The following is an 11,887-nucleotide window of genomic DNA, read 5'->3' as shown; positions in this document are numbered from 1 at the left end:
CCCCCCGCGGAGTGGACGCAGTGCTTCCCCTCAGCCCCACAGGGCCCCTTGCTTGCGACCCGGTAGTTCCGCGCTGCGGGGCACTGCGGTACCCTGCGGGCTTCGGCGGTGAGCCCACCCCGGAGGGTCCCTGTGGGTTTGCCCGGGGCTTCCGGCCAGCGTCGGTTCCCTTGGGCGCGGGGTCTGCCGGTGTCTCCCCTCGGGTGGGTCTTGCCCTGCGCCGGAGGAGTGGGCAAGGGGGCTGGCAGGGAGTGCGTGGGCGGCTGCCTGTGTAGGTTTCCCGTAGGCTGCCCTTTCCCCTCCCCGTGGTGATGGCGTGGGTTGGAGCTGTCTGGCAGAACTGGATCTGTGCGTCAGTCTACCTGGCGTTCCTCTCCTGGGCTTGATGTGTCTTCCGTGCCCGAGCTAGGGCTGACTTTGTCATGCTTTTAGGGCCCCGCAGCTCCGTGTTTTCTTTATAAAACATGCTGCATAGGTTCCCTCATCCAATAGGGTCACGCAATGACTTCCCTTTAGAGCTGAGTTTGTTTTGGGTGTTGGAGGTAAACGGTATTCTTCAGAGTTACATATTTGCCCGATGCAGTAAGGGATATTCATTCCTTTGCACATTTTCCGTTTCATCATTCTTATTTGTCTGCATACATAGCTGTCTCCTATTAGCTGGGACTGCGTTGCATTCTCTTTCCGTTTCCCCTCACAGATGAAGCTATTATATCTAGCTTCCTTCTTACCTGAGAAGGATTTGGTTGTCTCTTTATTTCCGAAGTGAATCTTGATACCTTTGCTGTGTATGTTAATGGCAGTGGAGCCTGCTCGCAGCACATGGAAGTTCTCCTTCCTCCCTGCTTTGGCAGCACGACCTATGCGTGTGGGTTCTCTGCACGCCTCCTTTAAGTGGCTGAATCCATAGTCTTCTGCTTAGCTGCACAGATAGCTACGTGTGTGTCCCATGTATTTGTAGATTTGTGCATGTGTTTTCCCATTAAATGAGTGGATTTATGGCCCTCTAATTATACCAGCACCAGCACTTCAATGAGTTTTTATTATGAATCATTGTACAGCATAATGCCTTGGCAATAGAGCTCCTTGTAAATAAAATTATGCTCTCTAGAACTAGCCAATCTATTTATTTTAAAATCCTGTATCTTGGATGGTGTTATTTGCCTTTAAAGTATCAATGCACCCCTTCTTTCTGGCTGCCTGTGGGATTGAAACAGGAGTGTGGGGTGCCAAGGAAAGGTTTGTGGGTAAATTTGTATGTCTGGGACCACGGATATTGTGTCGTACAGCTGACAGTAGTAATTCAGTGAGATCTTTGCACAAGAGGAAAGGGAGGGAGTAACAAAGATTGGGGTGGTTGGTACCTTACGATGCAGGGGACCCTGTCTGTCAGCTCATGGAGAAGCGGTTTAATTAAACCTAAGGGACCCTTAACCTATGGAGAGGAAAGTGAGCAGCGTATCTTCCTGCAGCAGTGCCTGATGCAATAAGCTGCCGTGATCCAGGGGTGGATCCCTCTCTGCTTTACTGGTCTATGGGACAAAGCTGCAGCAAAATTTGCCACATCGAGTGCTGCTGTGCACTCCTCCACTGGGTTGGGCTCGAGCTCATAGCTTTAATTAGATTGAGCCCTGTCAGCAAACATAATTATTTGTTTCAGTTGTGTCTTTTTTCTCCTCACGTATGTCTGAGTACTCTTACTTATAGATCAGGACAAAGAGTTGCTGTATGCTGCTTTTAGATGCTTGGCAATGAGCAGGGTGATACCTCTGTTGAGTCAGCAGTAGCTGCTTTGCTGCTACCTTGATGTTTTTCTACTGCCGACCCCCTAGCTCAACAAAGGCAATTTGGACTTACTACTTTAAAAGGAAAAAAAAAAAAGATCAGATCCCTCCCTCTGCCACGTTACCCAGGAATGGCAGTTGAAGTCCTCAGCCCTAGAGTGAAACTTTCATGTTTTGGTATAACTAGTTAACAGGAAGGAAACAGCAGATTTTTTCTGTTCTTGTAGCCGACGGGGTTAGGGAGCCTGACAGGATTCTTACTTTTCTTCCTTTTCTTTGCGTGTGTTTGTTTTAATGCAGTCTTTTGAGTCTTCCTCCTTTTATTAATAAAATTAGCCTTTGAACCCCTTAGTCTTTGAAGCCCTTTTAGCTTTTCTAATCTGATTACTGAATGGCAATCTGTGTATTCTCTTTGGTTTCTCAGTTGCCTGTAATATTAATGTCAGAAAAGCTCAGAATTTATGAAGAAGCTGGTGTTGTGGAAATGTCATCTCTTTGGATTTTTTTCCTTTTTTTCTTTTTGTTTAATGGAGAAGTGCAAGATGCAAGAAAAATGCTGAACTTGGAGCATCCCATTCTTAGAACATCCCACTTGAGAAGGCATTGACATCTCTGTGCTTTTTCCTCCTGGGTCAGCTCCTTTGTCCTTCTCAGTAATTCAAGATAGACCTTGGTTTTGGCTGAAGCAGCATGGACTGGAAGGAAGACTTCTAATTAATTTATCTCCAAGAGCAAGCTGGGAGGATCATGTTCAGAAAAGCATGCTGTTGGGTGTTTAGGGGTTGAGCACTTTCCTGGGGTGAAAGGGGAGAATCGACCCTACAGGGCAAAGAGACCTTTCTGGAACCATAACAAGGTGATGTTGGTTTGACTCAGGTCAAGACCTTGGTGTAAGCCCACTGCAGGGTTTTGCTGCTCTGAAATATTTAGGCATTGGGGTTTTTTTTTGTGGTTTTTTTGATACTTTTTTTTCCCCACTCCATTCTTTCCCAAAGTTACTGGACAGGTTTTAAAAACAGTAGCTGTTTTTACAGATAATGCGGTGCCTTCTTTGCTTAGACATTAGGCTAAAAACATCTGTCTTCTATGAGAACTTCTTCTAAAAATTTGTGTGCTTATTGGCCAGTTTTGAACAGATTTGACAGAGGAAAAGAAGTCTAAAATGGTCATAAATTTTTAAGAAAAGGGAAGGGATAGAAGGAAGAGAGGCCTTATTACCGAGAAAGAGGGCACAAAGCCTGTATTAACCGTCTGAGTATCCACTTAGTTCATCCTCAAAGACAGAAAGCTAGGATTCGTGGAAATCTGCCGTGAAGTGGTGCATACAGGCGTATATTTGCACACTGAGATGTAATAACAGGTCTGGGATTTAACAATAGTGGAGGGCTTTGAATTTCTGTAATGATGTCTAGTTCTGCTAACTCTCAAATGCATGCGTTTCTCCCCTCTACCTATTGAAGCAGCCTCGCGACCTGCATGGAGAGTGGGGAGGCAGGACAAAACCCTCCTTTTGGATTGCCAGGAGAGCTGAAAGGAGGAGAGTTCTCGTCTATGGCATTCAAAGAAAGAATCTGTATCTTGTGTTTTGTCCCCTTCTTCTAGGGAGAACTGGTAAGGAAGCTGAAGGAAGAGAAAGCTCCCCAGGTTGATATAGACAAAGCTGTAGCAGAGCTCAAAGCTCGGAAGAGGGTCCTAGAAGCGAAGGTGAGTCTGGAAATTAAATTTGAGTTCCACAGTTTTGTCTGAAAAGTCTTGAAATCTCTACTTAATGCTTTTTTACAGTATTGATTTGGGCTAAACAGTCATAGCAGGGTAGGCTGTTTGAATCATTTCTGAAATAGTTTGCAAGTTTCCAACTAGTGGCAATTTCATTCTTTATCTGTTAGGCTAATGTCTGTTAGCATTAAATCACAGTGTGCAAACAAATAAATGTGAGTTCAGGTTGTTCATAGTCAAAGCTGAAATTCAGTGTATGTGTCGCTAATCTTCGTTTACTGTATAGATTTTTTTGTGCACAGTGAGAGGACATGCTGTTCACTGGAGTGAGTTTCATTTTCAGATTCTTTGTGCAGCATTTAAATTCCCAGACTGGCATAGAACATGTTTCTGTAGAAACCATTTTCTTTGCTACAGTTTAAACAAAGTTTTTGGAGACGTTTCAAATAGCCTATGGTTTTCCTCAGCCTTAAAGAGAGGGATGTATTGAAGTTGTGCCCCCTTTTTTAAATGCGACTGTGCTCTGAAAAGTCTTTCTGCAAATGAAATGACGGAGCTTCAAGTTTGTTTTGTCTCTAGATCAATAAACAAGTAAAAATACACTTCCTTATCCTGCAAGCTTCCCTCCCCTTCTCAGACTGAAACAACAAAAAGAAACTCCTGAAGCATAAAAACAGTCAGGTGTGCAGATTCCCCCAGGAAACTGCAAGGTCCTTTCTAGTCAGTATTTCATATAAAAATGATTGTAGTTGTGCTTTGGTGGTACTCTTAAAAATAAATGAATAAATAAAGAAATACACCACTGCGTGCAACTAACTTGCCGTGAGAATGTGCGTGTACCTGAATTGAAACCAGCTGACCCTATCTGTCCTACAAAGTCATGTGAGGCGAACAGTTAGCGCTGTCAGGCCCGGTGTTACGACTACCTGTTTGCATACGTTAAACCCAAGTAAAAAGATGTCATTTTTTACTTCGTATTCAGCATAGAACTGTGTTTTGAAATCACTGCGTGAAACCTGTATTGATAGCTAGGTCGTCCTGGAGTAAATAGTTCTAAATGTTTCCCCAATTCTGTTTCCCAGCCCTCGGAAGCTTGACGTAGAGGGACGTAGCAAGGCAGGTCAGGAGTCTTGGTATCCCTGTGAGCCCCACCTTTCTGTTGGAAGAGTGCCTGGAGGATGCAGTGTAGAGGCGTGCTTGCCAGTTACACAATTTGTGGCCTGTATCCCTGTCAGTGCAAGAACGACCTTGCAAACGCAGCGTCTGCCCTTGTGAGTGCAGCGCTCCAATATAGTCTTTCTCTCATGACAATGTTTCCAGCAATGCATCGCAGTCGCTTGCAACTTTTGCAGAAGGCAGCAGTGTGAATGCTGGTTAGCTTTAGCAGCTGCTGGTACAGTTTTCAAGCCCTGTGATTCCTACTGAAAGATAGCAGAGTGACGCTGAATTTGAAGCTTTGAACAGGGCAGAGCAGTTGAGTGTTTAAAATTCCTTGGCTTTATGTCCTCAAACCATATCTTAAGTCAGTAGATGATTCTGCTCCTGCACAGGGTCTTTCTTCCCCTTGAAGGCTAACACAGGCACTTTTCTGCCTTCTATTTATGAATGTATTGATGTTCATGAATGTATGCTGGATAGAAGAGACTGTTTCTTTGACTTCTTCACCAGTTCATTAACTATTCTCTTTAGGTAGTAGAAGTGGGGCTCTGCAGAATTCTGCACCTACTCCAGTTACTCCTGTGCCGCTGGCCGTTTCTCCCTGCCGGTTCGGAATTGGGCTGTGTCACTGTTGCTCTCCTCCTGTCCATCTCTGGGCAAAAGCCATCCTATCTCTTAAGAAATCCTGGTCACTGTGAAATGTGATTCTATGTTTTGAGGCAGAGTGTGCCAAATGGATTCCCTTTCTGTGCTTTAAAAGCACCAAAGTCTGGTGCTTGCTCTCACGTGTGCTCTCTGTCTGTCGTTGACTCTTTCCGTCTCTTGTGCAAAGTTACTCCTTGGCTTATGCTAATTCACGGGAGCAGCAGAGATACAGTGCTTTTAAAATTAGACCCCGTTTATTTGTCTTTAGAGATGATAAAAAAAGTTTGAAATTGTTGGTCATACAATACTTTTTCTTGCTGAAAGGCTGTTCAAAATGATAGTGTTAGCCACTTAGGAAGATCTGAATTATTTCTTGAACTTCTTGACTTAACTCTGCTTTAATTATCAAAATGCCTTTGTTGAAGAAAATCTTTCAAGTCTGTTGACTTCACTAATGGAGTTGGTTGCAAAAATAATAGGTGTTCAGATAAAATAGTGAGTTTGCTGCAAAACATTTTCGCGGAATCTAGTCAGGGCATTTAGGCACTCTGTAACTGAATTTTCTGAGTGCAGGAGTCCATATTTGTGAAAGTCTGCATTTTGCAAATAGATATTCTTTGTACAAGTAGATAAATACACGCCTTTGGCAGAGCACAAGGATGATGGTGTTTGTAATCTTCATAGTCAGAATTCTTTCATGTGAGGAACACTTTATTGAAAGCTTCGTATATACCGAGAGTTAGATGTTTGTAGTCTGAGCCAGTCACTTTAAGCTCTTTTTATAGTCGGGAGAGGGAAATAGGTCAGAAAAATTGCTTTAGAAATTGCCATTTCTCTCCACTGATTGTAAAGAAAGTTGCAGATAACTAGCTCAGACTTAGTTGCCTGAAAGTTAGGGCAGATGAGTCCACCTGGAGTGTCTAAAATGCTGCATTCAGACAATCATGTTCGTAATTGAGCGCTTGAATCTCAGTGTGACCATTTCTCTTTGGAAAATGAGCATGTTGGCAGGATACCTTTGCTTCAAAATGGTCTTTTCAGACTTTTGACTCATAGTGGTGAATGGAGAGGATTTGTCCTCCTGCCAGAAACTGGAGCTATTAACTGTTTTCGGTTTGCTTGAATTACAGGAGCTGGCCTTACAACCCAAAGATGACATTGTGGACAGAGTTAAAATGGAAGACACCCTGAAAAGGAGGTTTTTCTATGATCAAGCATTTTCTATTTATGGAGGTACAGATTTGAAGAAATTTACATTTTAATCCCTTTAGGCTAATGTTCTGGTCTTTCTAGCTGTGCGAAATGCTGTACTCTTGCAATGTTATATTAATGCAACATAAAAAATTTTAAAGTTGGCTTTAAACTTTCCTGCTTGAGTCTGTAAGGCTTTCAAAAGTTTCCCCCTTCCTTAAAGTCTTTGGGTTGGGAGAGGGCTCAGATTTTGTCTTTTGCTTTCTGAATGCAGATGAGTGGACTTCAGGATGCAAGTTCTGAGCATTACATTGTAGAAGACAGTTGCTTTGCAGAGGCATAGGGTCTTTTGGCATTTAAGGGGGTGATCACCTTATTTCCTTGTAACCATTCATCTCTATCTGAGCTTTGCTTGGCAAGATAATGCTGAAAACTACTGTGAACTTTTAGAAGCTGTTACCTTAATGAACTTTGCCAATTAACTTTATTGAACAGGTGAACGAATGTGTCTGTTGAATGTCTTCAGACGGCTGATTTGAGCAGCTCAGGGGGAGAAGGACGGTGCCTGTATGGTTACTGCTCTTTCACCTAAAATACTGAAATAAATACTCCGGGTTGTTTTACTGGCTTTTTCTTTCTTTTTTTCATCTTTGTCCCTAAACTAGTGATTGGCAGGTGTGCTTTATTGCTGACAATAACATACTGCTTTGGCATGTGCGTTATCACTTCTCCTGTAGTGAGATTCCTCCTTCAGACAGATTGCTCCCACAAAACTCTCCACAAAATACAATCCATTGGTGGAGGGAGTGTGGCTTTTACAGTTGTTGGTTGCAGGTATTTATCAGTTTCAGCTTCTACCACTGCCTGATGCCCCAGTGCTCCGTGCGACTGAACTGTATTGGTTAGTACAGTGAGACACATTCCATATTCTGTTTAGCACAGAGAAGCTGGTGATTCATGCTCAGAAAATGACCTCAGGCTTAAACCAACTGATGGAAACACTGGGAAGGGAGGACATTTCCTCCAAACAATGCAGGTTCATACAGTCTCGCACCCACCACATTTTTTTTACTTTTTTCTCTTTGCAGGTGTCAGTGGTCTGTACGACTTCGGGCCTGTTGGGTGTGCTTTGAAGAACAACATCATCCAGGCGTGGAGACAGCACTTTATTCAGGAAGAGCAAATCCTGGAGATTGACTGTACCATGCTCACACCAGAGCCGGTTCTGAAGTAAATATGGGTCTTTTTTTCTGCAGCATGTAATTTCTGGTTATAATGGCTTTTTACAGTCTTCTGTAAAATTACCCACAGGGATCTTGAGACTGGGTCACCCAATTTCATACCCCATTGCAGTGCAAAATAATTAGGTATCAGCGTACAGGTCAGTGTGAGAAGCTGTTGTTCCATAAATCAGGGAGAGCAGTGGGACTCGTGTCTGAGACTCTAATGTCTTAATGTCTCCTAACAGTCCCATTAGGTAAGAAATTGCCGTTATCCCTTTTTCTAAAAGATCAAGAAGACAAGAAGAAGGATTAGGTGACTTGCCTAAATCTGGGACACCTGGATCATAGTTTAGGGCAGCGGCCAGGTTGCTTGACCATCCTTCCCTTCTCTGTGGAGGGATGGCAATATGCAATGTGTTAATTGAGCTCTGAATGCAAATGATGCTTCTGTAGCCCTGGGGATTGAAGCCCTCTTTTTATCCACAGATCAGGAAGAGGGACCATCTTCCAGGGTGAGAGCACAGTTCAGGCTCTGGACCCTTTCACCTCCCATATCTACATTAAGACTACCCATGGGTTTTCTAAATATGTCAGGAGCTTTTGGAATGAAAGCCTGAGCTGAGTCAACTGCGTTACTTTGTACGGGTCATGGCTTAATGGGCAGAAGCTTTCATGGATCACTGGTACAGAATAGTGGGAATCTGTCCACCTGAACTACTGGTTACTCCTCACAACTGCATCTATGTCTTGCTTCGATCACGATGCAGTTCCTAAAGGCACTAAGTGTCATCTTAGCGACACGTTTTAAGATTTAGATGTATTGATGCTTTCTCACGGATCAGATTTTCTGTGGGGTGGTACTGCTTAATGTGAATCTATAATCTGAAGCAAGAGTGAGCCTGCAGGGCGCATAGTTTGAAGGACTTCTCTTTGATAATGGTCTGTCCACTGGGATTACACAGTACCCAGGGCTGTCCGGTGGTAGCTTTCATGTTCCTTTTTTTTGTATCACCTTTTTAGGACTTCTGGCCATGTAGACAAGTTTGCTGACTTCATGGTGAAAGATGTGAAAAACGGGGAATGTTTTCGTGCTGATCATCTCTTGAAAGGTTTGGTTTTCTTCCAAGACTAGGTGGGCTTGGGGATTTCTTGCAGTGGTACAAACATGGGAAAGGAGTATCTTTCTCAAGGAAGGCCAGTTGGTGTAGCCAGTCTTTCATATTTGTGTGTTCAGTTCATTAATCGTACCATACCAAAGATCCCATAAGATCCCAGTTCCACCCAAATGTTGTGTTAGTGTCTTAAACGAGGTACAGGATCTCTAGCAAAAACATAGTTGGGTCACTTTCTGTGTCATCAGGCCATGAAAGATTACTGTGTTGTCTAAGCTGAGGACTCCCTATATAACAAGGTTCTTGTTCTCTGCTGTGTTCTGGTCTTAGTTTTCTTGAGTTTCAGTTGCTTTTTGTTCAGAACTGAGAAATGATTTAATGATGATACAAGGGGACAGGGCATGCTTTCCCTGTGCAAAGGTCAATTACATGGCGGCTGCTGACTTTCGTATACCTTGGAACTCAGCTGGCTTTTGGGAATGCTAAATAGACTTCAGGCATTTCTTAGGCTTGCGAAGTCCTCACGCTTCGTTCTGGTTATTGATTAAAATTTGTTTAAAAAACAAAAGAAAAAATCACATGAAGGAATCTTAGAAATAAGAAACCTATTTGAAAACTTTTTCAGGTACAGCTCCATTGTGAAAGGAAGGATAGTTCTCCTCTAGGTTTAAGTTGGTTGTGCTCCCTAGTTTTCTAGCCTTTTCCTTGGAAGTTCAGCATGTAGAACGATCTATATTGGCATTCAAGCTGTTTTCATAATATTCAGTTTGAATTTTTGTTTTATTATAAAAACCCAAAAGAAGCCTGTCTAACCTCTGCCCACTTTGCACACTGAACAGCAGCATAAACAAGAGTGTCCCTGTTTCTTCCGCAGCCCGTCACTGGTGAACAGCCACCTGCTGTTACTGCCACTAAAAACTCAGATTGCTTTTTTTCAAATGAGAGTGGGAAGTCTTGGCATCGCTGTCTGCCTTTGTATCTCATGGAGGATGTTGTGCTTTAAAGTAGAATGCAGTCTAACCCTACTGTACCAAGTCAGTACGTGCCTCTGGGTGCATTTGGATAAAATTGGCCTTGCTGGCTTGGGATCAGACGTTGCTTTTGATTTCCAGTCCGTATAGAAAGAAAATAAGGAGAAAGGGATTACAAAGCCATTGCTTGGGTTTAGGGGAACGAGTATTGGAAAGAAACTAGGTAAGGACCTGTTGTTTTCCCTGTGGCACACCAGTACGGCGAACTGGTGCAGCTCCTCAGCTGTAGATCAGCATTGCCCTGATGACGTGAGTGGAATTACCCTGATACACACCAGCAAGACAACTGCTGGACATACACTTACGCCCATGCTGGAGGATCCTCCTGATTTGTCTAGCTTTAGATTGGGGTCGGTCCATGATGGGGTTGCAGTATAAACTCACTACATCCTTTTCTTGCTTACAGCTCACCTGCAAAAGCTTATGTCTGACAAGAAGTGCACAGCAGAGAAAAAGACAGAAATGGAAAATGTTCTAACACAGGTAGATGCCTGCACGGGGAGGTGAATGTGTCAGGGATGTGTGTATAACAGAGGAAGTGCGATGCACCGAGTCCAGAGGCGATGTCCCTTCTGTGTCTCTAAAGATGCTCCGAAGTCTTTACCTCAGGGATACTTGTAGGCTGTACATGCTCCTAAATGCCGAAAACTTACTGGTTAACAAATACTGTAAACTTGCTGGTTAATCGCATCTCCCTTCTTCTGCTGTTTTGGAGAGTTATTGCTATTATGTTAGTCTCTTGAATGTTGGATTGGTAGGGCTGAAGCTCTGTCCTTGGAGCTGGTCTGCTCTTGTTCCACTTCACACTCTGGCAAAAAGCCTATTTCTTCTGCATCTTCCCTTTACCTTTGTAAATCCCTCACTGTGGGATTATGATACAAAGGAACAGAGACTGCTGAGAAGTTTTGTCAGGGTTTTTCTGAATCGCCTTAGCACTGAATTGGTATGTTTTAAAGTTGTCTCGGCTTTGAAGCACTTGGGATTTGTTCCTCTGTCTCTAGCACCCCGCACAGATTTGTCCTTTGTTTACCGTGAGAATAGTTGGTGCTCCAGGATGACGTTCCTGAGCAGCTGTATAGACATTTGCCTTTATTTTTTTTTTTTTTGTTTTTCTTACTTTGTTTTTAATGTTTTTTTTCTCATGACTTCTAGGATAAATGCTTCCAGAGCCATGCATAGAATGAATATTTCCTTTAGAAAGAGCAACTTTTTTTTCGCAGTGTATTGCATCACTGAGCAGCTGTCATTAGGTTTTCCACACTACAGCACTGAACTTTGACCATCCTTTAGGGGAATCCCTCTATTAATTAACTCTTTTTATCTCCTGTCTTGAGTTTTCTCTGATATATGAAGGATCATGACAATTAGTGCTAGAAGCAGCTCATTTGATTTTAAACTTGAGTGTTAAATCATTGCTGTACTGTTCAGTATAGATCCTTTATGGTACTTCAGTCTAGAAACTACATTTAAATGTACGTATGCAAAAGGCTAGTACATAAATGCACAAAAGAATGCCAGAAATTGCAGCTTTTGTGCGGTTAGGTTGCAGTTAGATCTGTGGTTCTACTACTGCTTGATTCCCATCTTCCAGAGAAAGGGGAAGGTAAGGTCCTGGAAGGGGCTGACGTTATCCCACTTGCAAAAGCGTCCAGTCATTACCAAATTGTTTTCAGAGCAAACGGAAAATCTTTCACCAAGAATCCCTGTGCTGCAGATTTGCTCTATTTAACTCAAATGCAGAACAGCTCTAAAAGAGAACATCTAATGCATAACTTGACTGTTGTGTTTCGCGCAGCAGAAGAAAGAGAAGTAAATGCAGACAAAGCACTGCAGAAATTTTAGCTCGCTTCTCTCTCATTGCTGTATTTTTTTTCCTTCCCAACACACTGCTCCCTGTGTTTTAGCTGAAACTGTTCAAAAGAAGCTGCTGGTGGGTGGTGATGCAGTCCTAATGACTTTTCTTCTGCTTTACACCCACTCTTATGCTCAGTGCTTGCATTTCTACGTAGACTTCAGACTTTCTGTGG

At 43.0% G+C, this 11,887-nt stretch overlaps 1 protein-coding gene across 1 annotated transcript in view; it reads left to right on the top strand.

Moving 5' to 3' along the window:
• The window catches only part of GARS (glycyl-tRNA synthetase), a 127,847-nt gene that overhangs the window by 99,589 nt on the left and 16,371 nt on the right, over window positions 1-11,887 (top strand). Inside the window, exons 3-7 of the mRNA XM_009333317.1 lie at window positions 3,387-3,488; window positions 6,434-6,536; window positions 7,583-7,724; window positions 8,738-8,826; window positions 10,267-10,343. Of these exons, the coding sequence (XP_009331592.1) occupies window positions 3,387-3,488; window positions 6,434-6,536; window positions 7,583-7,724; window positions 8,738-8,826; window positions 10,267-10,343 (513 nt within the window). The remainder of the gene's footprint in view (window positions 1-3,386; window positions 3,489-6,433; window positions 6,537-7,582; window positions 7,725-8,737; window positions 8,827-10,266; window positions 10,344-11,887) is intronic.

This window comes from Pygoscelis adeliae, unplaced genomic scaffold, assembly GCF_000699105.1.
Source record: "Pygoscelis adeliae isolate BGI_AS28 unplaced genomic scaffold, ASM69910v1 Scaffold88, whole genome shotgun sequence".
Lineage (NCBI taxonomy): Eukaryota > Metazoa > Chordata > Aves > Sphenisciformes > Spheniscidae > Pygoscelis > Pygoscelis adeliae.
Note: the sequence above shows the minus strand (reverse complement) of the source record. Positions and strands in the feature narration are given on the sequence as shown.